At 60.7% G+C, this 27,266-nt stretch overlaps 2 protein-coding genes across 3 annotated transcripts in view; one reads left to right on the top strand and one right to left on the bottom strand.

Annotated features, from left to right (window-relative positions):
* Window positions 1-11,011, top strand: part of HADHA (hydroxyacyl-CoA dehydrogenase trifunctional multienzyme complex subunit alpha) — a 40,011-nt gene extending 29,000 nt beyond the window's left edge. For both annotated transcript variants that reach the window (XM_074947318.1, XM_074947319.1), the window contains 7 exons: window positions 292-378; window positions 3,590-3,730; window positions 5,132-5,200; window positions 6,727-6,922; window positions 7,888-8,002; window positions 8,691-8,836; window positions 10,496-11,011. In XM_074947318.1, coding sequence (XP_074803419.1) covers window positions 292-378; window positions 3,590-3,730; window positions 5,132-5,200; window positions 6,727-6,922; window positions 7,888-8,002; window positions 8,691-8,836; window positions 10,496-10,641 — 900 coding nt within the window. In that variant the 3' untranslated portion in view covers window positions 10,642-11,011. The remainder of the gene's footprint in view (window positions 1-291; window positions 379-3,589; window positions 3,731-5,131; window positions 5,201-6,726; window positions 6,923-7,887; window positions 8,003-8,690; window positions 8,837-10,495) is intronic.
* Window positions 11,012-16,343: 5,332 nt separating this feature from the next.
* GAREM2 (GRB2 associated regulator of MAPK1 subtype 2) overlaps window positions 16,344-27,266 on the bottom strand; it is a 37,083-nt gene continuing 26,160 nt past the window's right edge. Inside the window, exons 3-6 of the mRNA XM_074946746.1 lie at window positions 23,943-24,073; window positions 22,226-23,377; window positions 19,073-19,236; window positions 16,344-18,040 (exon numbers count right to left, since the gene is read on the bottom strand). Coding sequence (XP_074802847.1) covers window positions 17,083-18,040; window positions 19,073-19,236; window positions 22,226-23,377; window positions 23,943-24,073 — 2,405 coding nt within the window. The 3' untranslated portion in view covers window positions 16,344-17,082. The remainder of the gene's footprint in view (window positions 18,041-19,072; window positions 19,237-22,225; window positions 23,378-23,942; window positions 24,074-27,266) is intronic.

Genomic DNA, 27,266 nt, shown 5'->3' with positions numbered 1-27,266 from the left:
TGGAGAAGGAAGTCTGGTGTTGGCAGTCCTGGCTCAGGGCTGGAAGCGAGATCTGGCTTTGCCAATGACTTGGAGTTGCTGACCATCTCTGGCTTCAGTTTCCATATCTGTAAAACTATCTTATCAAATGGGGTGTTGTGAGGCTCCATTCGTCTTAAAGAGCTTTCAGATCCTTTGGGGCAGGGTGCTAGAAATGCACAGTGGTACTAGGAGTCCTGAGAAGACGGCTGATGCCTCGAGTCCAAACTGCCTGCCACAGAGTGTTTATGGGGCCTGTTCTTGTTTCCCTAGGTGGTCCCTCCTCACTGTGTCTTTGCCAGTAACACATCTGCTCTCCCAATCGGTCAAATTGCTGCTGCTAGCAAAAGGCCGGAAAAGGTGAGTACCAGAGTCCCTCCCGCAGTTCAAAGGTGGCGGCTTGGGACAGAGCTGTGACTGCCCATGGGACGTGTCTTCCGGTCTGGGTTTGCTGCTGGAGACAGGCAGTCATGGAAAGCAGGCGGGAAGGCTCATTCCACGTTTGGAACATGGAACAACGCACCGTGAGCTCCCAAGGGCAGTGCTTTGCGTTACCTTTTTCTGCCAGCCTGTGGGATACTGGCAAGGGAGGAGTGGGGAGCTGACTTTTTGTGTGTTGGTGAGGCAGGTACTGGAATGCTGCATCCAGTTCTGGTGTCAACACTTGAGAACCTGTGTTGGAAAGTCGGAGAGGGGTTTAAAAAGAGCCACAAAACTGATTTGAGGGTGGGGAAAAATGCCTTAATGTGACTTTGATAAGCTAAATGGATTGACTCTAAGACTGTGGTGACTTGCTTAGTGTGTAAGTACCCTCACAGGGAGAAAATACCAGATACTAAAGGGCCATTTAAGAACATAATATAAAAAGAGCCACACTGGGCCAGACCAAAGGTCCACCTAGCCCAGTATCCTGTCTTCTGACAGTGACCAATGCCAGGTGCTTCAGGGGGAATGAACAGAACAGGGCAATTGAGTGATCCATCCCCTGTTGTCAGTCCCAGCTTCTGGCAATCAGAGGCTTAGGGACACCTGGAGCATGGGGTTGCATCCCTGACCATCTTGGCTAATTGATGGACCTATCCTCCAGGAACTTATCGAGTTCTTTTTTGAATTCAGTTACACTTTTGACATTCACAACATCCTGGGCAATGAATTCCACAGGTTGACTATGGGTTGCATGAAGAAGCACTTCCTTTTGCTTGTTTTAAAGGCTGCTGCCTGTTAATTTCATTGGGTGATCCCTGGTTCTTGTGTTTTGTGAAGGGGTAAATAACACTTTGCATCTGTGACTCCTATTTGTAAATATTCCCAGTGGCTGGTGATGGGACACTAGATGGGGAGGGCTTGCAGTTACCACAGAGAATTATTTCCCATGTGCTTATAGTCTAACTGATTGCCACATTTGGGGCTGGGAAGGAATTTTCTCCCAAGTCAGATTGGCAGACATTCTATGGGGATTTTCACCTTCCTCTGCAGCCTGGGACATGGATCACTTGCTGGTTTGAACTAGAGTAAGCGGTGAATTCTCTGTTCCTTGAAGTCTTTAAAACAAACTTTGAGGGCTTCCATAACCTCTGGCTGAGTTACTAGGCCTATTACAGGAGTGGGTGGGTGAGGTTCTGTGGCCTGCGATGTGCAGGAGGTCAGACCAGATGATCACAATGGTACCTTCTGGCCAGAAGCCCTGAGTCTGGCCATCAGGGTTGAGCTAACGTTTGATACGCCGGATTCTCTCTCTAACAGTCTTCACTCCAGTAGAACTAGGTGTCTTCTGCTGCATTAAGGTGTTGTCTGAGTGGCATCCTAGTGTCTGTCACTACCTGCTCCTTTGGGGGCAGGAGGAGTTAACCAGCAGGCACTCCTTCACGGGAAGCAGTTCTCACCAGCTAAGCTCGCTCTAACATGCTAATGGCAAGGACTCTCCTTCCCCTAGTAGTGAGTTGGGGAACCTGCCTGGGGACCCCAGGAGCAGTAGGGTGGAGGAGGTGCAGAGCACCTGGTACCATAGTGCATAGTGTTAGCAGGGGTTTCCATGATGAGAGCAGGCGCTGCTATTGCGGGGGGGGGGCAATAGGGATGGTGGGAGAAAGGAGCCCTTGCTGGATTGGAGGCAAGAGCACGCTCTGACGGCATCTATTGACTGTGGTCCAAGGACTAAAGTGATGAGCTGTTTAAATCTAACTGGCTCAAATGGTTTCCGCCGGTTCCCTTGCCTCCCGTGGGGCTCACGCTCCTGTCCGAGCAATGGAGGTTCCCATTACGTTGGGCCAGGTCACAAGGATGTTACTCAGTCAGTGGTAGCGGGCTCACCAGCTCAGCCCGTTGCCGATCTGGGGACATGGTAAGGGATGTTCCCCTCAAGTATGAAGAGTAATTCCTCTCCTGGAGTCTCAGCTATACTTACCACAGTAACAGCTCATCTGAAATGCAGATTGTTCCTTCAAACTTGCAGATGAGCTTCCGCCCCCTTCCTCTTGCTGGATAAATTGCCCGTGTAATGATGCTTTATGGAGAACCAATAGGAAATCAGTTCACTAATTAACACACTGTAATTAGTGTTGCAGTCTGCAGCTTTCATATAAGGTGCCTCTGTCTTAGGCAGATGTTGGTGCTAAGTGTAGCTTCCAGTGGGCATGAAGGTGACATCTTGATTACATGACTGCATTAGTCAAATAGGCCTCAGAACAGAATTATCTAAACTTAAACGATGTTCCTGTGGGAGGGTTGTACTTACCTCTAATTAGCGTCTGGAAAGGAACCGATTTGTATTTAAATTCAGATCATCACTGTAGCAACTACAGAAAACAGTGTCTACAGCACAGGGAATTCACTCAGCATCTGGTGGTTCTTTATAACCACTGCTGTCGTGCTTTTTCCAAAGCACTGAATAGACATTAGTCCCCTCACCTGTCTCCCCCAGTGAGATGGTAGGTATGTACATAGCCTTGCTTTACAGAGGGGAAGGTAGCAGAGAGGTCATGTGACTTGCCCAATGGCTGAGCTGAGATTAGAGTACAGAGGATAGGTCCATCAGTGGCTATTAGTAGGGCCCTACCAAATTCACATCCATTTTGGTCAATTTCACAGTCATAAGATTTTAAAAATTGTAAGTTTCATGATTTCAGCTATTTAAATCTGAAATTTCAAGGTGTTGTAATTGTAAGGTCCTGACCCAAAAAGGAGTTGTGGGGGGGGGTTTGCAGTACTGCTACCCTTGTTTCTGCGCGGCTGCTGGCGGTGGTGCTGTCTTCAGAGCTGGGCAGCTGGAGAGCGGCAGCTGCTGGCCGGGAGCCCAGCTCTGAAGGCAGAGCCGCTATCATCAGCAGCACAGAAGAATGGTTTTCATGGTATGGTATTGCCACCCTGACTTCTGGTTCAGTTCCCTAGTACAGACCTGCTTGTGATTCCCCCTTCAGAGCTGGTAACAGGCTTGCTGTCAGGTAAGAGACCCCTCTGAGCATCTGCCTGATTCCAAAAGTGTCTGTCAGCCATCAAGCTGTGTCCAAAGAGCTGAAAAGCCCAGTCTGTGCCTTGCTTTCTGTATGCTAAGCCCTTATGCCCTTCCTGGCAGGTGATCGGCATGCACTACTTCTCCCCAGTGGACAAGATGCAGCTGCTAGAAATTATCACCACGGACAAGACCTCCCAGGACACAGTTGCCTCTGCTGTAGCTGTCGGCCTCAAGCAAGGGAAGATCATCATTGTAGTCAAGGTAAAGTACTCTTGCTCGAGATCCTGGCAGGTCCTGAAACCACTGACACTGCCCGAGATGGCAGGTGGATGAACCAAGAGGTTAAACAGGAGCATTGAAAGTCTTTTGGGCTTCTAGGTGCGGGAGAGGTTTGAGTTTCTCCACTTCTAAAGGTCAAGGCTCTCAGGAACTGGACTAGGCTGGTATTAAAGCAGCAGGTCTGAGATGCACTGGAGCTGTTCACTAGTGTGGAGAACCCAAATGTGGAGGGTGGGGGGAACTAGAGTAGAGGAGGGGCACACACCCTCCCAGCCACCCCCTTTGCGGCAGCCATGACAGTCTGGGTAGGTTGGGGAAGAGTGTTCCATTTTTCCTGCTCTTGGAGGGCTAGGGCCTTCAGATGTATCAAATGCCTCGCTGGAGGCTGCTACCAAAAGTGGGACCCTGAGCAGGGACCGGTGCCTGGGTCAAAATCTCGCTGCCACTCCTCGCCCCAAGAGCTGCAGGCAGGATGGGTTCGCTTCTGTCAGGAGGTTACCGTGGGCAGCAAGGCCCTGCTCTAGCTTCTTAGGACAAAAACGTCCCTGGCCTCAAGGCTGAGGAAAGTGGGAGTAGATCTGGACTAAAGGGGATGAGGTAGAGCCTGGCGCAGTGGCAGAGAGATGGGGATGAGTTGCACGGAAGAGGAAACCGTGCCATGACCTGTGGGGAGAGGGCAGTGAAGCCAGAGACGGAGTGTGCTGGCACCAACCTGGACAACCTGGTTAAGGGACTCCTAAATGACTGACCGTGCCCTCGAATCCAAATACCGCTGTTGTTCCTTTGAATTACAGGGGTGGCTTTCCTAGGGTGTGACCTGGGTAGTAGGCTTAGTCTGGGACTAGCAAGAGTTGGATACATTTGTCAAACCCTGGGCCTTGTCACTCCCACTTCCATTTGAGTAGAGGGCTGGGACTTGTCTGCATTTAGAGGTAATGCTCTGCCTTGACCATTAGTCTCTGCAGAACACTCCACCTTTTCGCTGAGTGAGTGTTAATCTTCTTCCCCTGCCTGCTGCCGCTGGGGCAGCTAATGTGCTAGGTCACACCCCTGCCCCCGGCCCAGACCTGTGAATTCCACCCCTGTTGAGCGCTGTGGAGCTGGGCCCGTGACTCAGCCAGGTCGAGGGGGTCTCTGGAACTTAGCAGGAAGCAGATGTGTGAGGAGCTTCCCACATTCCTGTGTCTTCCACTCAGGCCAAAACAAACCATTCTAGGAGTTGATTATAGAGCACTGAAAATCCTGGACAATGCAGTGTCTGCATCCTAGGGCTCTGAAATCTAGCTCGGGAAGCAGTTCTTGCAGTTTAAGTAGGCAGGGAGTCCTTGGTCTTGCAGGGCTTCTGACGCTAACCTACCTTGCTGTCCCGTGTGCCTCTCCCAGGATGGACCAGGTTTCTACACCACCAGATGTCTGGGGCCAATGCTGGCCGAAGTGGTCAGAGTTCTCCAGGTGTGTATTGGAATCGAGTGTGCTGCCGGAAAGCACCAGGGTGCAGAGAAGCTGCCAAATGTTAAAGTAGATGAGATTCTCCTGCTTCTCCCTACAAAGTCAGGCTGGCCCAGAGCCCAGCCATGTCCTAGAAGGGTGTATGTAGAGAAACTGTCCTCACCGGGTCTCCTGGACTGGGCAGACCACTACAGCCCCAGTGCTGCTAGAAGACAGGACTCCATGGGTGCCTCCTCACCCCCCAGGTGGATGAGGTTTGGGAGGATGAGACTGTGCCCACCAAACAACAGATCCCAGCCAGCCAAGCGGCTTGTGGGATTGTTATAAAGAGGAAGTGGGGAAGGAAGGAAAGAGGTACGTCATTACTGTCTTATGATCTTGTCCTCGGGTATCGAGTTCAGACCCAAAGCTTGACCTTTGATCATCTGAGTGTGCTTCATTTCCATGACCCCGTGCCTGGCCGGGGGGCTGGGTTATTGCCTGAACGTGAGTCCAGCCGCAGGGATCTCCTACCCAAGAGCCCGCAGGCAGCTCAGGTGGTGAACTTGTGTAGAATGTTTGGTAGCTCCCAAGCTGCTGTCCCCCCCAGTACGTTAACCAGGGATTTGCCTGGAAAAGAAGTGGTGGAACTTGCCCACCTGCAGCCCCTCTGAGCCCTGACCCGGTGGTATCGTCTGCTGTTAAACTTCACACGTGAAAGAGCAAGTCACTTAGCCGCTTCCCCACCTATCCGATAGGGACAGCTGCCGCTCGGGGCGGGGTTGAGAGTTAATGCAGACCTCGCAAAGCACTTTGAACTCATTGGCTGGAAGAGCTTAGTGAAGGACAGTGTTATACAGCAAGGGGGCAGAATTGTCCTTAGCACAGGCAGGAGGAATGGAGTGGCAGAAATGGCTTCTGAATGGAGCAAGGGTTTGAGTTGGGAGAGTAGCAGGTTCTAATCTCATCTCTATCACTGCCTTGATAGACGGCCTTGGCAAGCTGTTTATCTTTTGCCTCAGTTTCCCCATTGGTGTAATAGGGGGATGCTTGCCGATCTGTGTGAAGCCTGGAGATCACTGGATGGAACAAAAGTGCAAAGGTCTTTATGAAGGTTTAGGAGCCTACACTTGGGGCATAAGTTCTCTGGGGCTGGGACAGGCATCTTAGCACAATGGGGGCAGAGTTCAGGACACGGGCTCCTCGGTGCTCCATTGATCCAGGAAAGTACAGTGCTGTGCCACCCGGGCTATTGGGTGACACCTGGAGGCACCCCCCCCCCCCCAAAGGAATCTTCTGCCTGGCTGCCATTGGGAGCAGCCTTGCGGCTGGCCGTCCCCAGCTATTGACAAACCTCCTTGGCTTGTGCTGTTCCTGGTTCCTTACACCATTTGCCCAGCTCCCTCGCAGGGTGTTTAAGGCAATGGCCAGCAGCTGTGATGTACCAGCAGGGTCTAGGCCTGCACTGTCACTGGGGCCCGTGTGTGGCAGGGCTCTGCATATCCACAGGCCGGGGTGCTCATAGGGCTTCCCCCTCTCCGTCCCTGCAGGAAGGCGCTGACCCCAAGAAAGTGGATGCCCTTTCCACAGGGTTCGGCTTTCCCGTGGGTGCCGCCACCCTGATCGACGAAGTGGGCGTGGACGTGGCTGCACACGTGGCAGAGGATCTCGGCAAGGCCTTTGGCCCGCGTTTTGGGGGCGGGAATGTCGAGCTGTTCAAGTGCATGCTAGAGAAAGGCTTCTTAGGTGAGTGGCCCCAGAATGCTTGAGCTGGGCTGTCTGGTGCCAGCCCCTCCTCCCTCTTGGTCCCTGGGCTGGGCTCCCGGCAACCGCCTCACGCTTGTGCTCGAGCCCACAGAAGCTGTTCCCTGGGATGCAGCGTTCCCTGCTGAATGGCGCTTGAGCCCTTCCAAGTCCTGGCCTGATGAGACCAGTTAGATCGGCTGCTCCTGGGCGGGGGCAGGAGGGGCTGCAGCTCCAGCCACCCCACTGACATGGTAGAGCGACCTAGAGCCGTGTGAGATGCAACTGTGACAAAGCCATTGCTGGCCACTAGAGGCCACTGTTCCTCAGAGATGTGCCCCAGGGGTGCCTGTTCCCTGCAGGCTGCTCAGCCCACGAAGGAGTGTTGCATGCTGGGACCTGTAGTCCGTGCGGGCTACATCTTTGTATTAAGGATGAAGACAGCTGCATTGTAGATATGGGCTGCGATTGGGTCACTCTGGTCTTAATTTTGGATCGTCTCCTGACCACAGCAGGCCCCTGCTCTTAAGCATTGATGAGATGCAAACTCTGGGCAGGATCTGCTGTTGGGAGAGCCATGGACGCCAGTCGCGCCGCCTCTCCTCTGCCCCAAAGCATCTCCAAGACTCAGACCAGTGGAGACTGGCAGCCCTGGCTGCTTCTTGGCAAGGCCAAGCAGATGTGTCTGACCACCCCTCCTCTGATCGCCTTCCCCTTCCCTCTGTACATGAACTGTTCCCCTGACTCCAGGGGGCTGAGAGCCAGACGGCCTCCTCCCTTCACTGCAGTACCGGGAAGCTGTTCCCAGGTGCCATTTGAGCTTGGGGGTAGCCTCTCGTCCCACAGGTACCTGCTGCTTGTGCCGGCAGAGAAGCACGTACCAGCTTAGCAGTCCGTATGCAGCCCAGGGGATCAGTGGCAGTTGGGGGGCAGCTCAGCCAGTGACTGACATTCCCCCTCCCCGGCAGGCCGCAAGGCAGGAAAGGGTTTCTACGTGTACCAGCAAGGCGTGAAGAACAGGAGCGTGAACTCTGGCATGGATGAGATCTTGGCGCAGTTCAAGGTGCCCTCCAGGCTCGAGGTGTAAGTAGATGGTGTCTGAACCCAAAAGGGTTGGGTGGGGGGTGGCTCTGGGCACCCCAGCCTCTCCCAGCACTGGCAAGTCTTCTGTCACCTGCTGCTGACAGCCCTCTGGGATCTGGCACTGGTCCCTCTGAGACTGGCTGATCTCCAGTTTAATTGGCCGTCCCTCACCTGTGGGGTGCTGGGGGGTCACTGGCGGCTGCTGGTGGCACAGAACACTGGGGGTCTTCCTTGGGAATGCCAGCTGCCTCGGGGGGGTGGGGACTGTAGGACAATCGACACTGGTACCGCACCTTGGGAGAAGGCCCCCCCCCCCCCCCAACAGGGCTTGTTGGTGCTAGTCAAGGGGGGGGATCCGTATGGTCCCTTGGCCCTCCAGCTAGGATCAGCTACACTCTGAAATCGGATCTGTCATATGGCCTGACATGTCTCCTTTCGCTGCCCCAGCGTGGGGCCTGACAGATCACTGCCTTATCGTTGGGGACCCAGGCTGAGTATCGGACTGGTCCTGCTGCCTCCTCCGGTCAAAAGACAGGTCCTAATGCCGCTCAACAAGCTGTGGCTGCCTCTGGCCCTGTCCCCACCCCCTGTGCACTCTTGGCTGGTTCTCGAGGCCTGGGCCCCAGGCTGCCCCTCCCGCTTTGCCCAGTGGCTGCTCTGTGGTCTGAGTAACACTGCTCTGTTCCAGCTGCTCCGACGAGGACATCCAGCTGCGCTTGGTGACGCGGTTTGTGAACGAGGCGGCTATGTGCCTGCAGGAAGGGATCCTGAGTGACCCAGTGGAAGGAGACATAGGAGCTGTGTTTGGCCTGGGCTTCCCGCCGTGTCTGGGAGGTGAGTGGCTTCCCCCGGCCGTACGGAAGAGGCTGCCTGACGGAGCAGGGAACGGGACTCAGCGGAACTGGCAGGAAAGCTGGGTCCACACGCGGAGCACTTTGGTATAGCAGCAGTGGTATCGCTGCACCAGCAAAGCCGTACGCGGAGTCCTGGCCTAAGGCTTAGTCTGCACTGCGAGCTGTGGGGACTAGAAGTGCATCTAATCTCCCGCCCTAGCCAGGGTGTCTGCTGGCAGAACGCTTGATCTGGAAGCAGCTGCCCACGGAAGAGTGTTTGTCGGCTTAGCGCCCTTCAGGGAGGTGGCGTAGCTATCCTGGCCAGAGAACTCCTCCGCGGTCTCCACCGGGGGCTCTGCCAGCATAGCTACGCCGGCCAAGACTCCGGAGTGCAGCCAGGACCCGAGTCACAAGTGAGTTGAACGTGGTACCCGTCTGCATTCACCCTCCAGGGAGCGGAGTCCGGCACTCTTGAGAGTGAAGCCGTGCATGGAGCGTGTGGTCTACAAGCCCCTCACTTGAGCACTGAACTAGTCTTCCGAGAAGTCGCCATGGACGCGGCGTGTGCATGGCGAGTGTCCAGCGGGGCATGGGGCAGCGTGGCTTGCCGGCTCAGCATAGTTGGCTAGAATACCATCACGCTGCACCTCCCGAAGCATGCTGGGGCTGGGCAGGGGGCTCCCGAAACCAGAGCTCAGGTTCTCGGTCACGGCTGCAGATACAAGGGACTTCAGTCATATCGCTTAAACTGCCCCGAGGGCCAAGCTCTGCAGTCCCATGCTGTCGCCTGCAAACACAGGGCGTGTCTGGGGGTGAGCCTGCAGCTGCTGTTAATATGGAATTCCAGACACAGCTGGGCTTGGCCCACAGCCTATGGCCCAGTCTAGCTATTCCCCCTGGCTCATGCGGTTCAAACACTACCCCACCCCTTAAATCCTAGGGTACATCCCCTGGCCTTGGGGGGCCCCCGCAGCTCAGCGAGGAGGTTGCTGATGTAGCTGGGCGTGAGGGTCCAGGTCTGCTCTGCACACAGCGAAGACCCTCCCTGTCAGTGGGGTCAAGTGCTGGCAGCAGGTGTCTTTGCTTCCCTTCCAGCTGGGTGTCACGGCTGAGCACAGCTGGACAGTTGGCTCCAGTGTGCAGCAGTTTGCTCCTTGAAAACATCCCTGGCCTGGATTGCAAACATTAAAAGGCCCCTGAGCACAGCAGGGATTGTCCTAAAAGTAACAGTGGCAGCAGCTTTTACATCCATTTCTGCTGGCACCGTTGCACGTAACCACCTGAGGGGGGCCCCACACCACCACCCCGGAACTGCCTAGCCAGCCAGGCAGCGCAGGATGCAGGGGCTTGCCTTCCCCTGCTGCTGCCTAGCCCCTCGCCAGCCGCTCAGCCAACCTCACTGTGCTCTGTGTGGGCAGGATTGCTGTGCTGAGCCGGAGCAAGGCCTGAATTCTCTTCTGGCCTGTACCTGGGGAGCCTGCTCCCCCATACACAGCAGAGCTCAGCCTGAAATCCAGGGGTGTTTCCTCTGCACACAGATGGGAGGCTTGAGTCCAGTGTGTTTGCCTGTCTCCCGGGTTGGGCACAGCTCTCCTGCAGGCTCTCGAGTGGTGCCCTCTCGCACAGTCCCCCCCACTGACTTAGCCCGTGTTCTGTGCAGGTCCTTTCAGATACACAGACTCGGTTGGAGCCAAGCAGCTGGTGGACAAGCTGCGGAAGTATGAGGCCGTCTACGGAAACCAGTTCACGCCATGCCAGCTGCTTCTGGATCACGCCAACGACCCGAGCAAGAAATTCCACCACTGAACGTGTCCACGGGCCTCCAGCCATAGATGCACTCGCAGCTAGAGCCTGGGGAGAGCCTGCTCCAGCCAAAGCTCCATTCTGTCCGTTCCTCTCTAAGCACCGGGGCTGGGGGGCAGTGAACTCTGGAGGTTTGTAGCCCTTTAAGTGCCTTAGCAGCTTCTCAGGCACTCTCCCACCCATCCCTGGCTGGTTGGATGTTGTGCCTCCCGTTTGAAGATGGAAGAAGGGTTTTTGTGTTCAGTCAACCCAGTGCACCGTGCCCTCCAGAGCCTCCGTCCAGCAGGCGTTAGTCCCATGGCCGTGCCCAGGACAGCTGCTCCCCACCACGGTTCATGGCAAATGTTTAACAATAAACCACAGGTCTCTTGTTTCTGGCCTCTGCCTGCTTAATCCTGTCTCAGGCCCTCACATGCAGAGGGGTGGAGCCTCACGGGGTTGAGGGAAATAAAGCACTCGGTGACTGCTCCAGCGTGTCCCCCTGTCTGGGGCAACCTGCTTTCTCCAGCGGTTTGCTGAGCTGTGCGAAACTGGTGTTAATGGAGATGGGGGGGGAACAGCCTATTCTGTCACCTCGGGTGTCAGTCAATAGTTCAGAGCCTCCAGCTCCCAGCTGCCCTGACCCACTAGGGTTAGAGTGGCAGCTGGAGCCTCCTGTAATTGCAAATCCATCCCTTGAAGGCCAGGAAGGCTGCCATGGGCAGAACTAATTTAAACTAAAAGGCTTTAAATCTCTGTGCACCTGTCACTGATAGCGCCCCCCCCCCCCCCCCAATAGATTAGCCCCAGCAGCATGTGGTGCTTGGACTTCCTTTGCCTGCTGCAGCTACCTCCGTCCTCAGTGGTGGCTGTTTGGATGGCCCCACCCCCACCCCCCCCAGCAGGTGACTCTTGTGCCTCTGGCTCTGATCAGTTATGGGGGTGAAAACAGGGAGCTGGGAGCCCCCCTGGAGTTCACCCCTGCCCTTGTGTCCCCTGGAGCCTCCCACCTGCCCTTTAAGAAAATGTTTCCTCTTGCTCTAAAAGTTTCCTCAGTTCAGGTCTGGCCACCTGCCCTAGTTCGAGCCCCTGCTCCAGGCCTGGCAGGTGCTGCCCAGCTCCAGACAGTGTTTCCCTTCCCCAGGCAGGGGCGGCCCTCTTGGATTTCCATGGGACTCCGCTGTATGTCCCAGCTCTGCCCCATGCAGGGGCCAGGGGCTCTCCTCTCCAGCTGCCTGCCTTGTTCCAGCAGCTCCAAGCTGTTCCAGCACCATGGCCAGGGGCTCGGCTCTGCCTAGGCAGCCTGTTAAACAGGTCTCGGGTGTGGCCTGTGTTGCTCACAGCTGCCAGCCTGGAGCCAGCTCATGTGGGAACCTAGGCAGCCTATGGCCCGTGAGCTCATTTTCAGTGGCACTCACACTGTCCGGCTCACGGCCACCGGTCACGGGGGCTCCACTACTGGCCTGGCATACTGTCCCCCTGCCAGCTGGGGTTCCGGCCACCGACGCTGTTCAGCCTGTTGCTGGGCCCAGGTCCCGGCCACCGGTCCGGGGGCCTCCGGTGCCAGTCTGAGCTTCTATCTGCCCACCCACTACCAGTCCCGGCCACTGGTCCAGGGGACTCTGCTGCTGGCTTGGGGTACCGGCTGCTGGCCATCTGCTAGCCGGGGTCCTGGCCGCTGGCCCTGCTCAGCCCGCTGCCAGCCCTGGCTCATGGCCACTGGTCCGGGAGGCCCTGCTGCTGGCCTGGGGTACTGACCGCCAGCCCCCTCCCAGCCGGGGTCCTGGCCGCCGGTCTGGGGCTCTGCAGCTGCCCCCAGCTATGGCCCTCTGGCTGCAGCCTGGGGCAGTGAGGGGTGCAGCTCAGTATGGGTCACATGGATTCTTATTACTGGCATGCAAAACCCTAAATTAGAGTGAATAAATGAAGACTCAGCACACCGCTTCAGAAAGGTGGCCGACCCCTGGCCTAGATCCATAGGCCATGGGGCTATAGGCTCCCCTCCGCGCTGTGCAGATCTCACCCCAGAGGGGTAGGACCAGTCACTCCAGTAGCATCCGGCCAGTGGCTGCCTTGACCCACATGTTTGCAAGAGGTGGTGTTCAGCTCTCCCGCAAGGGACACCAGGAGCCTTGCTTCTGCTGCAGAGACCTGCGTGCTCCCTGTTCGGGGAGTATCATCTCGTCTACACTGCTGCCTCAAAGCTTTGGCCGACACCTACTGCTGGAGCTTGACCTGCCCCATGCCGAGGGCACCTTTCTCTTCCCTCCACTCAGGTCTAGGCAGCAGGGGCCTGTCTTCTCTAGGCCTTTCCCCCTTTGCTGGGGCCGGTTAGTAATGGGCATTTGACTGCTCCATGGGCTCACTCAGCTTAGCCTGGACCGCTGTCATCCCAGGGGGTTCAGAGTGTGGGGCAGGAGGTCTAGCCCTACCTCTCAGCTTGGGTCACACCCATCCCCAGTTGGGTGGGACATTGCAAGTCCCACTCCCAGGCTGAATGACTCCAGGACAGCATTTGTCCCAGATTCCCTGTAGCACTGCTCTGTGCCTGGCCAGGGGTGGTACCAGCCTTGGGGCAGGAGGCTGAGGGCCTGAGCCCCATTTCCCATTAGCGTGCCCCCCCCCACCCCCAGCCCCTTCCTCGTGAGGCCCTGGCCAGGCTGGAAGGCTGTGGTAAGACCCGGCCAGGGAGCCACTGTGGGGAGTCCTGGGCCCTTCACCTGCCCTGGGTGGTGCACTCCAGGGGCCAGGAACATGGGTGGTGGGCTGCTCTCAAGCCCCCTACCCAGGGCAGGTGGAAGGTCTAGGGCTCCCCACAGCAGCCTGGGTTCCCTGAGTCAGTCTCTTGTCCCGCTGCGCCTTCCCCCAGCTACAGGCCCAATCAGCGCCCCCCCCACCCCTCCCATGGAATCTTTCTGCCCCCAGCTGCCTGCCACGGCCTCGTCCTGGCTCCTTGGCTGCGTTGGCCGTGGCTGGAGCTGCCCTGGGCGTGGAAGCTGAAGCAATCTCATCCCGGGGGGCATCTGTTGTCGCTGGGTGCTTGGGGGGAGCCATGAACGGGGGTGGGGGGTGTGCACGAGGGGCTCTCCCCTGCCCGCTTCAGCCCTCTGCCCCTTGCAACTGACCAGTGCAGTGGGTTACAATTCAGACTCTAAGTTTCCCTTTCTCCCCCTAGCCAGCTGTCAGCAGGGCTGCCTGGAGCCCTGGCCAGCACACGGCCCTGGAGAGCTGTACTGATCCTGGGCCCGTGGCCCGGAACAGCCCCAGCGAGCGGCCTGGTGCGTGGAGATCTGACCTCAGCCATCACCCTGCAGCGTCGCAACCACCCGTGGGGAGCCTGGCTCTGTTCCACGGCAGCCTCGGGGGAACAGGGGGGTCTGAGGGCCAGGCCTGCCCCCAGAGGAGCTGCTGAGGGTCCAGGCTGCTCCACTTCACCCTCCCCGTGCTCCAAGTGCTGGTTTCACGCCCACTCCTGCACTAGCAGAACCCGCCTCGGCCTCCGCAGGGCGCAGCTCACGAGTGCTGAAAAGGAAGAGCAGGGCTGGGTTGCTGGAGTGGCGCATCCCCAGCTGCGCGCGTAGGGCCTGTGCGGAGGGGCGCGGGGATCCGGCCCCAGCTGCGAGCGTAGGGCCCGTGCGGAGGGGCGCAGGGATCCGACCCCAGCTGCGAGCGTAGGGCCCAGGGATCTGTCCACAGCTGCAAGCATAGGGCCCGTGCGGAGGGGCGCGGGGATCCGACCCCAGCTGCGAGCGTAGGGCCTGTGCGGTGGGGCGCAGGCATCCGGCCCCAGCCCCTCCTGTGCAGTGGGGCAGGGATCAGGCCCTACTGGCCCAGGGTGAAGGCTGGAAGCAGCAGCGCCATCCTCCCTCCTCTGGATGGGGCAGCGGGCATGCAGCTGCCCCCCAACCAGCTTCTTTCATCCATCCCAGCTCCCAGGCCCTCCCGCCCCTGCAAACAGCCGTTCCCGTGGGCCGGGGCTGCCTTTTAAAATCTTTATTTCACTAATCCACAAGGATTAAGTTAAACCAGCAGAACCAAACCCAAGCCCGGCCACGCCCGGTGGGGCTGAGAGCGCGGCGCTAGCCGGTGTTAACCCGAACGAGGGGCGAGCGTCCGAGCGCCTGAACTGAGCCAGCCGGAGCCAAGCTCCTTGAGGGGGCCGGGGGGGCGAGCAGCCGCAGGCCGCTGAATACCCCAGCCCCTGTGGCAGGCGAGTTAAACCCCCCAGCAGTTAACGACGAGCGAGCGGCAGGCCCTGCACCGGGGCTGAGGGCGGGGCGGGCCGTGTCCTCTTAGTTCAAGTCCTGGGGTGGGTGGCAGGCTAGAGACGCGGCTCGGATGCTGGCGCCGGGGCTCGGACGCTGTCCCAAAGGCCACGCTGGTTTGCAGCCACGTGCTGGGGGCTTGTCCCGAGCAGAAGGTGCTAGCAGTATCTCCGGGCACCCCAATAGCTGCCAGGCGGCTGCTGGGGCGGGGGCCCTGCCATGTGCCCTGTACGTGCCCCGAGGCACGATGACCCCCACGGGCAGGGGCAGCTGCACGGTGGGGGGAGGGGAGGCTGGGGGGCAATGGGAATGGCTGGGTAAGAAGCATGGTGCCTGCACCACTGCCCCCCAGTCCTGCCCGGTGCTGCGGGCTCGGGCGCCCCAGCCAGCAGGAGAGAGGCCTTGCACCGGTCGCTCAGGCCCAGGAAGCTGCCGTGGCTGAGATGCCCGGGGAGCGGCAGCAGGAACCACCGGCTCCCTAGCCTGGTGAGGCCGCAGGAGCCCACAGGTGCCAGTCCCGGCCCGGGAGCAGAGACCTGACCAGCCGCTCGGGGCTAGAGGGGGGAATCCGAGTCCCTCCCTTAGCCCCCGTGGGGAGAGCGTGGGAATCTCTCCTGCCCCTCGTGCTCTGAGGTCCCTGAGCAGTAGCTGGGGCACGGCTCTTGGCTGCCGCGCTCTGCAGGGCCAAGCACCCCTCCTCCTGCCTGAGCTGCGGTGCCAGCCGGCAGGGGGCAGAGTGAAAAGCTCGGACTCAAATGCCCCAGCCCAGCCTGCAGTGCTGCCCGCGGGCACGGCCTGCCCCTTGCCACGGAGCCCGGCGGGGGCTGGGCTGCATACCGGTCCTTGGGGGCAATGAACGGGCAGTAACCCAGCCACTCAGGGAGCTTCCTGCAGCCAAGCAGGAGCACAGGCAGGCCCCTGCCCCTGCGGGGGGACGAGGTGGGAGAGGTAGCCCACCAAACTCACAAGGAAATGAATTGCAGCGAACTCTGCTAAGGCAGCAGGGAGGCCCCGCTGTTAAATGCAGGCGGGCCTGGGGCTCGGGCACGCGTCTCTGTTCAGCTGTCCAGGGCAAGGCTTGGCCCCGCCGCTGCGTCTGGGCTGGGCCCCGTGCTTGGGGCCGGGAGGGGGTGAGCCGGCATATACAGCCTAGCACTCCAAACCCCAGCCCTGCACGCTGACAGGGCAGGTCCTGGCTAGGGCTGTGTTAGCCCTTCTGGGGTGCAGTGTGCCCCAGTCCCCCAGCCAGCCAGCTCTCAGCACTGCCCCCAGCCCTCTGTGCCCACAGCCAGACCCGTCATTGCTCCCGGGTCCCCCTCCAGGCTGACGCCTTGCCTAGCCCTGCTGCCCACTCGCGCTCCGCTCCTCCAGGGGGGTGGGGGGGCAGCCACCCACTAAGGCCCAGCACCCGCTGCCTCAAGGCCCTACTGGGCACACAGGGGGCGACACTGAATCGGGGGGTGGGGGGGATTTAGGGGATGCAGCGCCCCCAGGAGGCTGTCATGGCACATGCTGACTAGAGGGAGGCTCAGGGCAGAGAGGGAGGATGGCAGCATGATATCAGGGTGGGGTGGGGGGAGGAGGCCCTGGGATCCACCCCCGCCTCCGAGCATAGGGGTAATGGGTTGTGTGGATCAAGCAATGGGGTGGAAGGGAACGAGGCCCCAGGGGAACCAGGCCAGCTGCAGCTGACAGCAAAGCTCCTCGTGGTCCAGAGCCGGGGGCCCCGTCCCATGACAGGTCTGGGTGCTCGGGGCCCCAGTGCCAGTGGGCTGCTCCCAGGCCCCTCGGCAGGGCTGTGCACACTGGAGGCCCCACATCTGTACACGTGGGCCTGGCCCCCATGGACTGGGTCATTGTGCAGGGCCCCACCCCGACGAGCCAGGTCTAGCCACAGAGCCCATCGTAGGCAATGGGTCATTGTGTGGGGGCCCACCCCAACCCCACAGGCTGCATCCACCAGCCAGGCCCCACAACCACAGGCCAGGCTCACAAGCTGGGCCCCATGTCCACGGGCCAGGCCCACGAGCAGGGCCCCAAGTCCACGGGCCGAGCCCACCAGCCAGGTCCCACGTCCACGGGCCGAGCCCACCAGCCGGGTCCCATGTCCACGGGCCGAGCCCACCAGCAGGGGCCCACATCCACGGGCCGAGCCCACCAGCCAGGCCCCACGTCCACATGCCACGAGCCAGGCCTCGCACTAGATCTTGGGTCGCCAGCCCTTGATGAACTGCATGATCTTCTTGACCTGCAGCTTGGTGAGGCGGAAGTCGTCGGCGAGGATCTCCTCGGGGAGCTGGACGAAGATGCTGCCGTCGATGCGCTCGCGGGCGAAGAAGCTCACCACGTCCTCGGAGAGGCCGATGAAGCGCAGGCACCGGGACACCTCCTCCACGGAGAGCGCCGCCAGGTCGGCGGGGGGCTGCCAGGCCGAGCCGTCGCCGTTCAGCCGGGGCGCGCCGGGCACGTGGCTGGCGCTCTCGCCCGGGCCGCTGCGCGGGGCCGACGCCGGCGGCACCTCAATGACGCCCTGCGTGAGGTAGACGTGGGTGACGCCGCCCTCGGCCCCGCGCACGATGGTGGGCGAGAGCGGCGCCGTGCTGCGGATCACGAGGCTCTCCGTCTCCAGGCTCTTGGGGGGCCGGGGAGGGGGGGCGGGGCAGGCGCCGCCTGCCCCCCCCCAGCCCTCCTGGCTGTAGCAGCACTCCGACTCGGGGGAGGTGCTCTCGAAGGGGTCGAAGGTCTCCGGCGTGGGCGCAGAGGGGGGCTTCTGCCAGTCCAGGGCCTCCAGCCACTCGGTGGAGGAGGAGGGGCTGGGCGAGTAGGCGGGGTTGGCGAAGGGGTTCAGGGCCCCGAAAGGGGCGAAGCGTTTCTGGGGGTGGGGGGCCTTGAGGCGGGGGCAGCTGTGGTAGGTCTTGATGGGGGCGTCGCCCCCCAGGAGGGGCGTGGAGCGCCCGCTGGCCACGCTGGGGCCCGTGTCGGCGTAGGCCCAGGGGTCTGACCAGGACGTCTGGCTGGGCTGGGTGCTGGGCGGCTGGGTCCCCGGCAGCTGGCGGCCGGCAGAGTCCCCGGCCTTGCAGTCGCCCCAGGTGCAGGGGTAGCAGTAGAGGGAGTAGGAGTCCGGGGAGGGCGAGCAGCTCCCGCTCCGCGTCCCTGACCTGCCGGGAAGAGAGAAAGGGTCAGGCAGGGCGCAGCCGGCGGCTGCTCCAGCTACAACGGGCCTAACACAGCGCCCGGATCTGCACCCCCAGAGCGTTGGGTCCACAGCCTGGATCGGGTCCCGACCCGTCCTAGCACCTGGCTGGGTGGAAATCGACTGGGCTACCTCACGGCTGGGGCATCTGCCACCATCCCCTTGGCAGGGAGCGAGGGAGACAGCAGAGCGTTGCTGGCAAACCGCCCCGGGGCCTGGATGGACAGACTGACCGTGGGGGCTGGGTAAGCCGAATCTCTCCAGCTCGGCTACAGATCCAGGAAAGGGCTAAGGCCAGCCCCACGTCCCCTAGACGTTGCAGGTTGCTGAGGCTGCAGGGATTGAGAGAAGGGCCAGGCCCAGCGAGATCTAGGGGGCTGTGGGGGCATCTCCCCAGGTAGGGATAAGAGCCCCCCAGGCCCAGAGAGGGTCACAGCTGGACTGGATGGAGCGCCGGGGTGGGAACAGTCCTTCCCCAGCCCCACAGGATGGCACCTGGGAGGTCCAGTCGATGCCTCATTTATCGGAGTCTATGGTCCTGCCTTCATGTGATTGGCTTCCCCACGCATGGGCGGGGCCTCCTGGGGTGAGGGTGGGGCTATAGGAGAAGGTAACCCCTCCCCCTCGATCAAGAGCATCTCATGCTTGTATGTTACTTGGGCCTGCCTCCCCCCTCCCACCCGCCTTTCCCAAAGCCCTTCCCCAATTCCAGGCGGTGCTCCTGCCCCCGGTCACCGAAACGCAGCCACCGCTGGGCTGGAAGGCGCAGCAGGAGGCTCAGAGCTGGGGCAGTAGAGGGGAGATGTAGGCGGGGGCGACCCAGGCTGGAATGTGGCCAGGACACAGGCTCTGACGCCCCTGTGAAAAGGGCCAAGGGCGTCGCTGACCAGGCCTCGAGAAAGCTGCCACTTCCAGCCACAGTCACCGCCCTGGGCGCTGCCTCGCCGCCTCCCGTCCCGCCCCGGGGACTACCTCCCCCGGCGCGACCCCCACTCACGCGTCGTGGAGCCCGGCCGAGTAGTACGAGACGCTGGGACTGGGCGAGTGTGCCGGCTGGAGCTTTGGGAAGCGCAGGGGGACGGGTGGGCTGGAGGCGGCGTGGGGCCGGCTGCCCCGGGGCGGGACAGGGGGGGCGTTCAGCAGGCGGCATTCCTCCTTCACCTGGAAAACACGAGGAGCTGGGGCTAGAGACCGCAGAGAGCAGCATGGACTCTTCCGCCCGAGCCCTGGGCGCCCGTTAGTGCTCGGACCCCTGCCCTGAATGCCCCCCCCATGCAACAGTAGAATGCCCCCCGTCCCCCAGGGCCCTGCCTTGCTTGGCTTCTTGGTGCCAGGCTGCCAGGTTTGTTACCACTAAGATACCGGCACCAGGAAGGAATCCCCCCGGAGGATAGCCGGGCTTTGGGAAGTGATGGTGCCTTCCGGACTGGTCCTGCTCGTGCATCCTTCCAGCCCACGGGCCGCAGGGAGGGAGAGGGCAGGAACTTTCTCTGGGCTTCTCGGCTCAGGTCTGGGCACGGCCCTTTTCCTGCGGTGTCCCCAGCTGTGGCAAAGCGCTCACAGGCGGGGCGGGGGCAGTAGATGTGCGGGGACGGCGCTGGCACAGCCCGCCTGCCACCCCGGCATAACGGCAGGGCCCTGCCTCTCCCTTCGGGTGCCTGTCCACGGAGCGGGTTCTTCCCAGCGCGAGGAGCCCCCCTGGGAGTGCGGCCGAGCTGGAGCAGCCCCTGGGTTCCCTTCACTGGGACCAGGGAGATGGAGATGCACAATAGGCCAGATCCTGCCCCAAGACTGAAAAACTGGGCCCCACGGGCACAAGAGAGCCAGGCTCTGGATTCCCATCTCACCCCAAAGACACCCCCCATGCCCCAGCCAATCACACACCCAGCCTCGGTGTGATGAAGTGGGACTGTTCTTAATGTTTCCTCTGAATAGTGTGGGGGTGCCTCAGTTTCCCCTAGGCAGTTCTTAAGTATCTAGGGGGTGGGGTAAGGGTGTATGGTCGTTGCAGAGCCCTAGAGGGCAGGTATGTGCAGGGGTCTGGACACAGAGAATGGCCGACACCCTGTTTCCTGGCAACTGATGGCCTAGGCCCTTCCCCCCTGCAAGGTGAGAGCTAAAGGGCTGGAGAACAAAGGAATCAGGTGCCCTCCTGGCCGGGAAAGGGACAAAGCCCAGAGGAGGAGGGGCTGGAGGGAGTTTCAGTTTGGGGCTGGCCGGGACATGGAGTGAAGGGCAGACGTGGTTGTCTGGCTCACTGCCCCCAAAAATGGACCCAGCTGAGGGGTCCTGTTCTCTGCATCTACAAGCTCTGTGTTAGACCATGTTCCTGTCGTCTAATAAACCTCTGTGTTACTGGCTGGCTGAGAGTCACGTCTGACTGCGAAGTTGGGGTGCAGGACCCTCTGGCTTCCCCAGGACCCCGCCTGAGCGGACTCGCTGTGGGAAGCGTACGGAGGGGCAGAGGATGCTGAATGCTCCGAGGTCAGACCCAGGAAGGTGGAAGCCGTGTGAGCTGTGTGTCCTGCAGACAGGCTGGTCACAGAAAGGCGACTGCCCCAGAGTCCTGCCTGGCTTCATGGGGAGCAGTTCCAGAGCATCGCCCAGGGACTCCGTGACACACGGCCCCTGCACACGGCCAGTAATCATAGAAACAGGGGAGGTCAGAGTAACCTACTGGCAATAGGGGCGGTTTCCTGGCCTCCCCCAGGGGCTGGTCCACTGCAGGATAGCAGCTTACTACTGCTACCAGCTGTCGGATTTATTCTTTTCCCCCAACTGGCGGAGGTGATGGAGGTCCTCAATTCAAACCCTGCTGACAATCCAGGAGGGGGTCATTCCTCCAGCATCTCTTAGCACCTGGGCAATAACCTTAGAACCCCACCGGCTTATTACCCCAATCCGGGCCCAGGACCCCAGTGCGCTCGGAGCTGTACAGACCCAGGCCCTGCCCCAAAGAGATTACAATCTAAGACGATCCTCTGCTTGCTGGCCCTGGGAAATGTGGCTGCTCTCCCCCAGCCTGTCTGCTCCCCTGGAGACCGGCAGCCAAGCGGATCTCACCGCAGCCCCCCAGAGCCTCAGTTCATTCGCAGTGTGTGCCAGCAGCAAACTGGGCTGGGGGTGCTACCATCACCGCAATGAATCCCCCCCTACCAAAGAGCCACCAGCCAAGGGCCTGGAAGCGGGAGCAGGCTCAGCCGAGGCAGTGATGGAGAGAGAGCCAGAGCCAGGCGCTTCCCAGCCCAGCTGTGCCGGCTTGAGTGTCCGGGATGCCCAGAAGAGCTCAGTCCGCCGGGCATTGAGCCCTTTAGAGCCCCGGGCTCTGAGTGCTGAGCCCAGCCCCACGGGCCCCCCCATGCCCAGCCCAGTTGGCTTCTCCCCAGCTCGCAGGGACGGGAGCAGGGGTCCCCGGGGCTCGGTGGAGAGCACGAACCCAGAGTCAGGCACGGGCCCCTGCCACCAGCTAGCGGTGCCAGGGCGTTCCCAGCCACGAGTCACAGCCACCACCCCTGGGCTGCTCTGCCCTGAGCCTGGAGGCCCAGGGAGCAAACCTGCAGCTGGCAGAAGTGAGGGCACATCGGCCTACGCAGGGGCACGAGGCCAGCCAGGCCTTCACCCTCTCCCCCGTCCTTAAAACACAGGTCTGCTGTGACAGCCTTTGAGCCCCTGCTCCCCCCTTGTACATATCCACAGGATCTCATTGCTCCCACCCCCACTTCTCCCCAGCGCGGGGGCTGACCTAGCAGAAAATCACCATGGGTGCGCGCCCTGCTGGCAGAAGTCACGTGCGGCTGCCTGGCCCCGGGTCCGCTTGGCTGAGAGCTCATTAGGCCGAGGCTCGTGTCTGGAGTCAGCAACTGGGTGCAGGGAAGATGCACAGACTGACGGACAATTTCACCCAGCCTAGGGTGCCCGAGGCCGGGCAGGGCTCCCGGGTCCCTCCCTGGCTCTGCGGCTGCCTTGCTGGGGGAGCCTGGCTGAGCTGCACAACCCGGTTCTGTGTCTAGTGCGGGGATGGTGGGTGTGGGTGCTGAGGGGGCCCTTCCCATGGGGTGTTGGGGGCGCCCAGAGACCCAGGTACTGGGGCCGAAGGCCGTCATCTGCTCACGGAGGTGGCAGAACTCTGACAGCCAAAGGGATCGCTTACCGCTTCGGATTTGGGTGGGACGGGAGGCGGCGTCTCGCCCCCGGGCTCCTCCCCGCGCAGGGCGGGGCGGTGGGGGGAGCCCAGTGGAGAGGAGGCGGCGAAGGACATGAGGTCGCGCTGCCCTTTGTTGGCGCTGCCCAGCCCCGGCGGGTTGCCGCTGGGCTCCGAGAAGTCATCCGGGTTCTGGCTGGCCCAGAGCTCCTCGTAGGGGATCTCCACCGGCTCCTGAGTCCTGAACTCGGGCTCGGCCCAATCGGGCGTCACGTACTCCCGCTCCGAGTCGGGGAGCTCAGGCGGGGCCGAGCGCTCACGGCGGGGCAGGAGCAGCTGCGGGGCCTGCCCGCCCGGCACTGCCAGGGGCTCCTCGGGGGCGTGGGCCGAGCCCCCGCTGTAGATGCAGAGCGAGAGGCGCTGGAAGGCCGGAGCCAGCTCCTCGTGGGCACAGCCCTGCAGGCAGAGGCGGATGCGCCGGGGGCTGGCGCACTCCTCCGACAGGTCGGGCTTGGCCTCCCGCACGGCTTTGGAGTACTCGTCGGGGTCGAAGCGCTCCTGGCAGAGGGCGGCGCTGTCCCGCAGCAGCTTCTCCAGCTGGGGGTCGCCCCAGAGCAGCCCCTGGGGCAGGGCGAAGCGGGGCATGTCGCTCAGCAGCAGGAAGTGGAAGGGCACCACGGCCTCCTGGCGCAGGATGCAGCTGAGCACCACCGTCTTGGAGATGATGCTGAGCAGCTTGTAGCAGTGGCCCTCGCGGATGGCGTGCAGGTCGTAGGGGTTGCGCGAGGGCCGGCCGGGCACCGCCACGTTGACGGGCAGCCGCACCTTCTCGATGATGCTGCGGATGGTGTGCTCGCCCTCCCGCATCTGCAGCTCCAGCGGGCTGCGGGTGCTGAAGCAGCCCTTGCACTGGAAGGGCAGGCTGAGGCTCTCGTTGGTGCGGTGGTTCATGCAGATCAGGCAGGGCACCTTGCCCTTGGCCGGCTTGCTGCCCAGCGGGCTCCCCTTGCCCAGCTTGCGCAGGAGGGTGGGGAGGCGCCACTTCTCCTTCGCCGCCTTGGCACACAGGATCTCGGCCTGGCCCATCAGCGTCAGCTCGTCGCCCGCCTGCAGCGTGAAGTTGTAGACCTCGCTGTCCTCGCTGAACTCCCCGGACACCACCTGGCGGGGGGACACATGGGCACCGGGGTTAACAGGGCCGGAAGTGGGGGCATGAGAACTGGGAAGCACAGGGGCACCAAAGGGTTAATGGGGCCAGCGATGCAGCTGGCACTGGGGGACATGGGGGGGTGGGAAGCACTTGGGCCCTGGGGGGCGAATGGGGCCAGAGAAATGGCTGGTACTGCGGGCCGTGAGGGGGGCCACAGGGCTGGGAAGCACACAGGCCCCAAAGGGTGAATGGGGCTGTAGGGGCCCAAGAAGGGACCAGCCAAGTCTGTGGCTCAGACGAGCGTTTTGGGTCCCATGGGACAGGACACCAAATGCCCAGGACTCTCCAGTCATCTGCGCCGGACCAGGCACCTGCCTTGAGCAGAGCGGGCCGAGGCCGCGGCTCCCCGGTGCCAGGATCCCAGCGCTGCTCCCTGCAGGCCTCCTGCGCACCTGGCCCCGACCAGAGCCCGCTGGCTGCCTGGGCCCCGGGCGGATCCCAGGGACCTGCTCCCAGCCAGCCCAGCGCCGGGGGCCTGCTGGCGGGCAGTGGGCCGAGCACTGGCATGGCGCTGACCTTCACGCTGAAGGTGATGGCCTCCATGACGAAGACGCGGTCCGGGAAGCTGCTGGCCACCTCCTCCACGCTGTTGAAATACTGAACGGGTTCGCGCACGTCCCGGTCTTGGTCCAGCAGCTTAAACTTCCCTGCAACAGCCCAGCCCATAACCCCAGTTAATGGAAAGAGACCCAGCCCCGTGCAGCCCTGCAAGCCCTAGCCCCCTCCCCTGGGTCCCAGCTCCACCACTGCGTGTGTCTGACCCAGTGGCCACCAGGCAGCGCGGGAGCATCACCTGCCGCTCAGATCCCCACCTGGGGAGCTCATGTTTGCACATGGACAATGCAAGCCCAGGGCGTGCATGCGAAGCCAGCCCCAGAGGGGTCCCAGGGGGTGGCCAAGGGGCCCCGTCCATGAGAAACACCAGCAGGCAGCGCTGAGCACCCCTGCACCCACCACCTTCCCAGGTGGGGTCCCCTCAGTGCAAATATTGGGGGTTCCTGCCCCAGGCTTTATTCACGGGGTCGCCCCAGGTCTCCCTCCCTCCTCAGGCTGCAGGGGTACAGAGGCCAGTAAAGCAGGGTGTCGTCATTCGGAGGGGGCCCAACACCCCACCAGGGCTCAACGGCTGGTGCCCTCGGGATCTGCAGGACCCACGCTCACTGCAATAGCGGCGCAGAGGGTGCCCGGGAAGATGCGAGGCGGGTGCATTCACTGATGGGGAAGTGCCCTTTGGGAGCATGTTCCCGGGCCGGCCCTCGCACGATCCCCCCTGCTGGTACAGCCCCGGGCTGGGAGGACACGACACAGCTTGTCCAGAGCTGCAGAGAGATGACGGGAGAAGAGGAACAGTCCAGCCCCCGTCAGCAGGCACCAGGTGAACACCCACAGCTGGGAGGGGGGTGAAGGTCCCAGACTAACAGGGCCTATGGGGTAGGGCAGGGCCATGGGGCCAAACCCATCGCTTGGGTAGCTCCACTGACCTCAGAGAGGATGGCGAATTTGGCCCATGATTTATATCCCTATCCCAGCAAAGCCCACTGACTCCCGCCCAGCCCTTTCCCTCTCCTCCCAGGGACCCTCCTGGCCATAGGGAAGGGGGCAGACAGAGAAGAGGCCAGCTGGCTTACGGGAAAGCCACCTCCCCGCCCCCGGCATGGCGTGGGGAGAGAGCAGGAAATCCCCGAGCAGAGGGAGGGCCGGCTGGATCAATGGGCCACGGCCAAGCACTTCCTGCTCAGCAAAGGCTGCAGCGCGGGCAACGTCCCGGGGGCTCACTGAGCACAGGCCTGAGGTCAACCCCCTCCCGCAGGCGGGCACGGGAATACACAGCCATTGCCAACAGGGGGCAATGGGACACCGCTCCAGCCCCCTTAACCCCTCAGTGCCCATGTGCCTCCCAGGCCCCCATGCCCCCCAGTGCCACATGATCAGCGGGTGCGGAGGGGGGTTGCTAAAGTTATTCCTCTGATTAGCTGAGGCACTTTCTAATGAGTTAACACCCGTCCTCCAGGAGAGCCGCTGAGATCCAGGCATTTAGGGGCAGCCCGGGGCCTGTGCCGGAGCAGAGGGGCACTTGCAGCTCTGGTGACGGCACTAAGTAAGGGAGGATGGCGTGTTCCCCACACGCACACTTCCAATCCGCCTGGCTGGCTACACAGAACCGAGACGCAGCCCCCCCAGGCCCAGCACGTGGCTCCGTGCCGACCACAACCCGGAGCAGCGCCGAGGGAAGCTGACACTCAGTCCCAGCGGATCCGTCACTCTCCAGCATCACCGCTGGTGCCAGCCCGGCAGCTGGCTCTCAACCCCTCCGAGCCAATCGGAATTCATCTGGGCCCAGAGTTTGCCAGGCCTCTGGGCGGAAGTGGGACTTCACCTCGGCCTGGTATAGGCCCCTTTGCCCCCTCACCCTCTGCGAATATCCCTGGGCACCTACTGGCTCCATAAGCTGGTTTCTTGTGGGGCTTATTTGGCCCAGAACTCTTTGTGCAATGATGGCAAAAAATTAAGCCCTGTTACTTCTTCACGACTGGTCAAATAAACCACAGAGGATGGTTTCCCTTTCCTGATTGGACAAGTGTGCAAGAACTTCCAGCATATATACTTGTGTGTGTGTGTGTAACATACACACATACCTCACCAAAGCACAGCTGAGTAGCTTGCTTCTCTGGCAGCAGTAGTAGGCTGTTATCCTCAGTACCGAGGCACTAACTTCCTTAGCTGGCAGCAGTAGTACATGATGCAGGAATGCCATTATCTGGCAGCAGTAGTAGGCTGTTATCCTCAGCATTGAAGCTCAGCAGAGTAACTCCCTCAGCTGGCAGCAGTAGTGGGCTGTTACCCTTGTTGTGGAGCAGCCACTAGAGGGCAGATACAGCACTCACTTTACCAGTGTGTTACACATACAAGTTAGAGACATGGGGGATCCATCGTAGCCCTTACTCATGATGACTACATCAACAAAGCTAGCAGAGAACTCTGTGACACCCCCTGCTATAAAGAACTCACCGAAGACCCCACATCACAATTCACACAGGAATTTAGAATTACCGTCAAATCCTTCTCCAGACAACTCCAAGAAAAACTACAACCTCATCCCCCATGAAGCCACCCCAGGGACCCTCCAAGATACATACGCAAGGGAACCCCAGCAGACCCATCATATCTGGCCATGGCATTCTTACTGAACAGGACTCTGAGAAACCATCCTCAAACTACTCACCACACAGAGGGCCAAGTTCCTCCAGGACACAACCAACTTCCTCCAGAAACTCTAAAACATTAACAAACTCCCTCAGAACACCTCCTTGCCACCATGGATATCACCTCCCTATACACCAACATCCTTCATCGCTGCCTGCCTCAAATATCTGCAAGACAATGGACAAAGCTCGGAAATCCATCCCACACCCATCGCTAAACTTACTCATTTCATCCTCACCCACAAAAGTGTCACATTTAACAACAAACACTTTGTCCAAACCATGGGTACAGGGATGGCTCCTCAATATTCCATCCTCTTCATGGGCCACCTTGAGGAAGAAGTTCTGTAAAAATGCACAACAAAACCAACAATGTACCCTGAGATACATCAATGGTATTTTCATCCTCTGGACAGACGACCCAAACTCCCTCACAGGCTTCCACCACAACTTCAGCAACCCCCACCCCTCCATCAGACTCTTCCTAGAACACTCCCGCACCAGCATCAAGTGCTTGGGCACCACAATCAGCTTCAGCAATGGAACCCTACAAATGATTGTATACAAGAAACCCCTGGATCACCACACTTACCTCCACAGATCCAGTAGCCAACCCAAACACACCAAGGAATCTGCT

The sequence above is a fragment of the Natator depressus genome, chromosome 3 (genome assembly GCF_965152275.1).
Source record: "Natator depressus isolate rNatDep1 chromosome 3, rNatDep2.hap1, whole genome shotgun sequence".
NCBI classification, from domain to species: Eukaryota; Metazoa; Chordata; order Testudines; family Cheloniidae; genus Natator; species Natator depressus.
The sequence above is the reverse complement of the archived record's forward strand: the minus strand, read 5'-3'. Positions and strand labels throughout refer to the sequence as shown.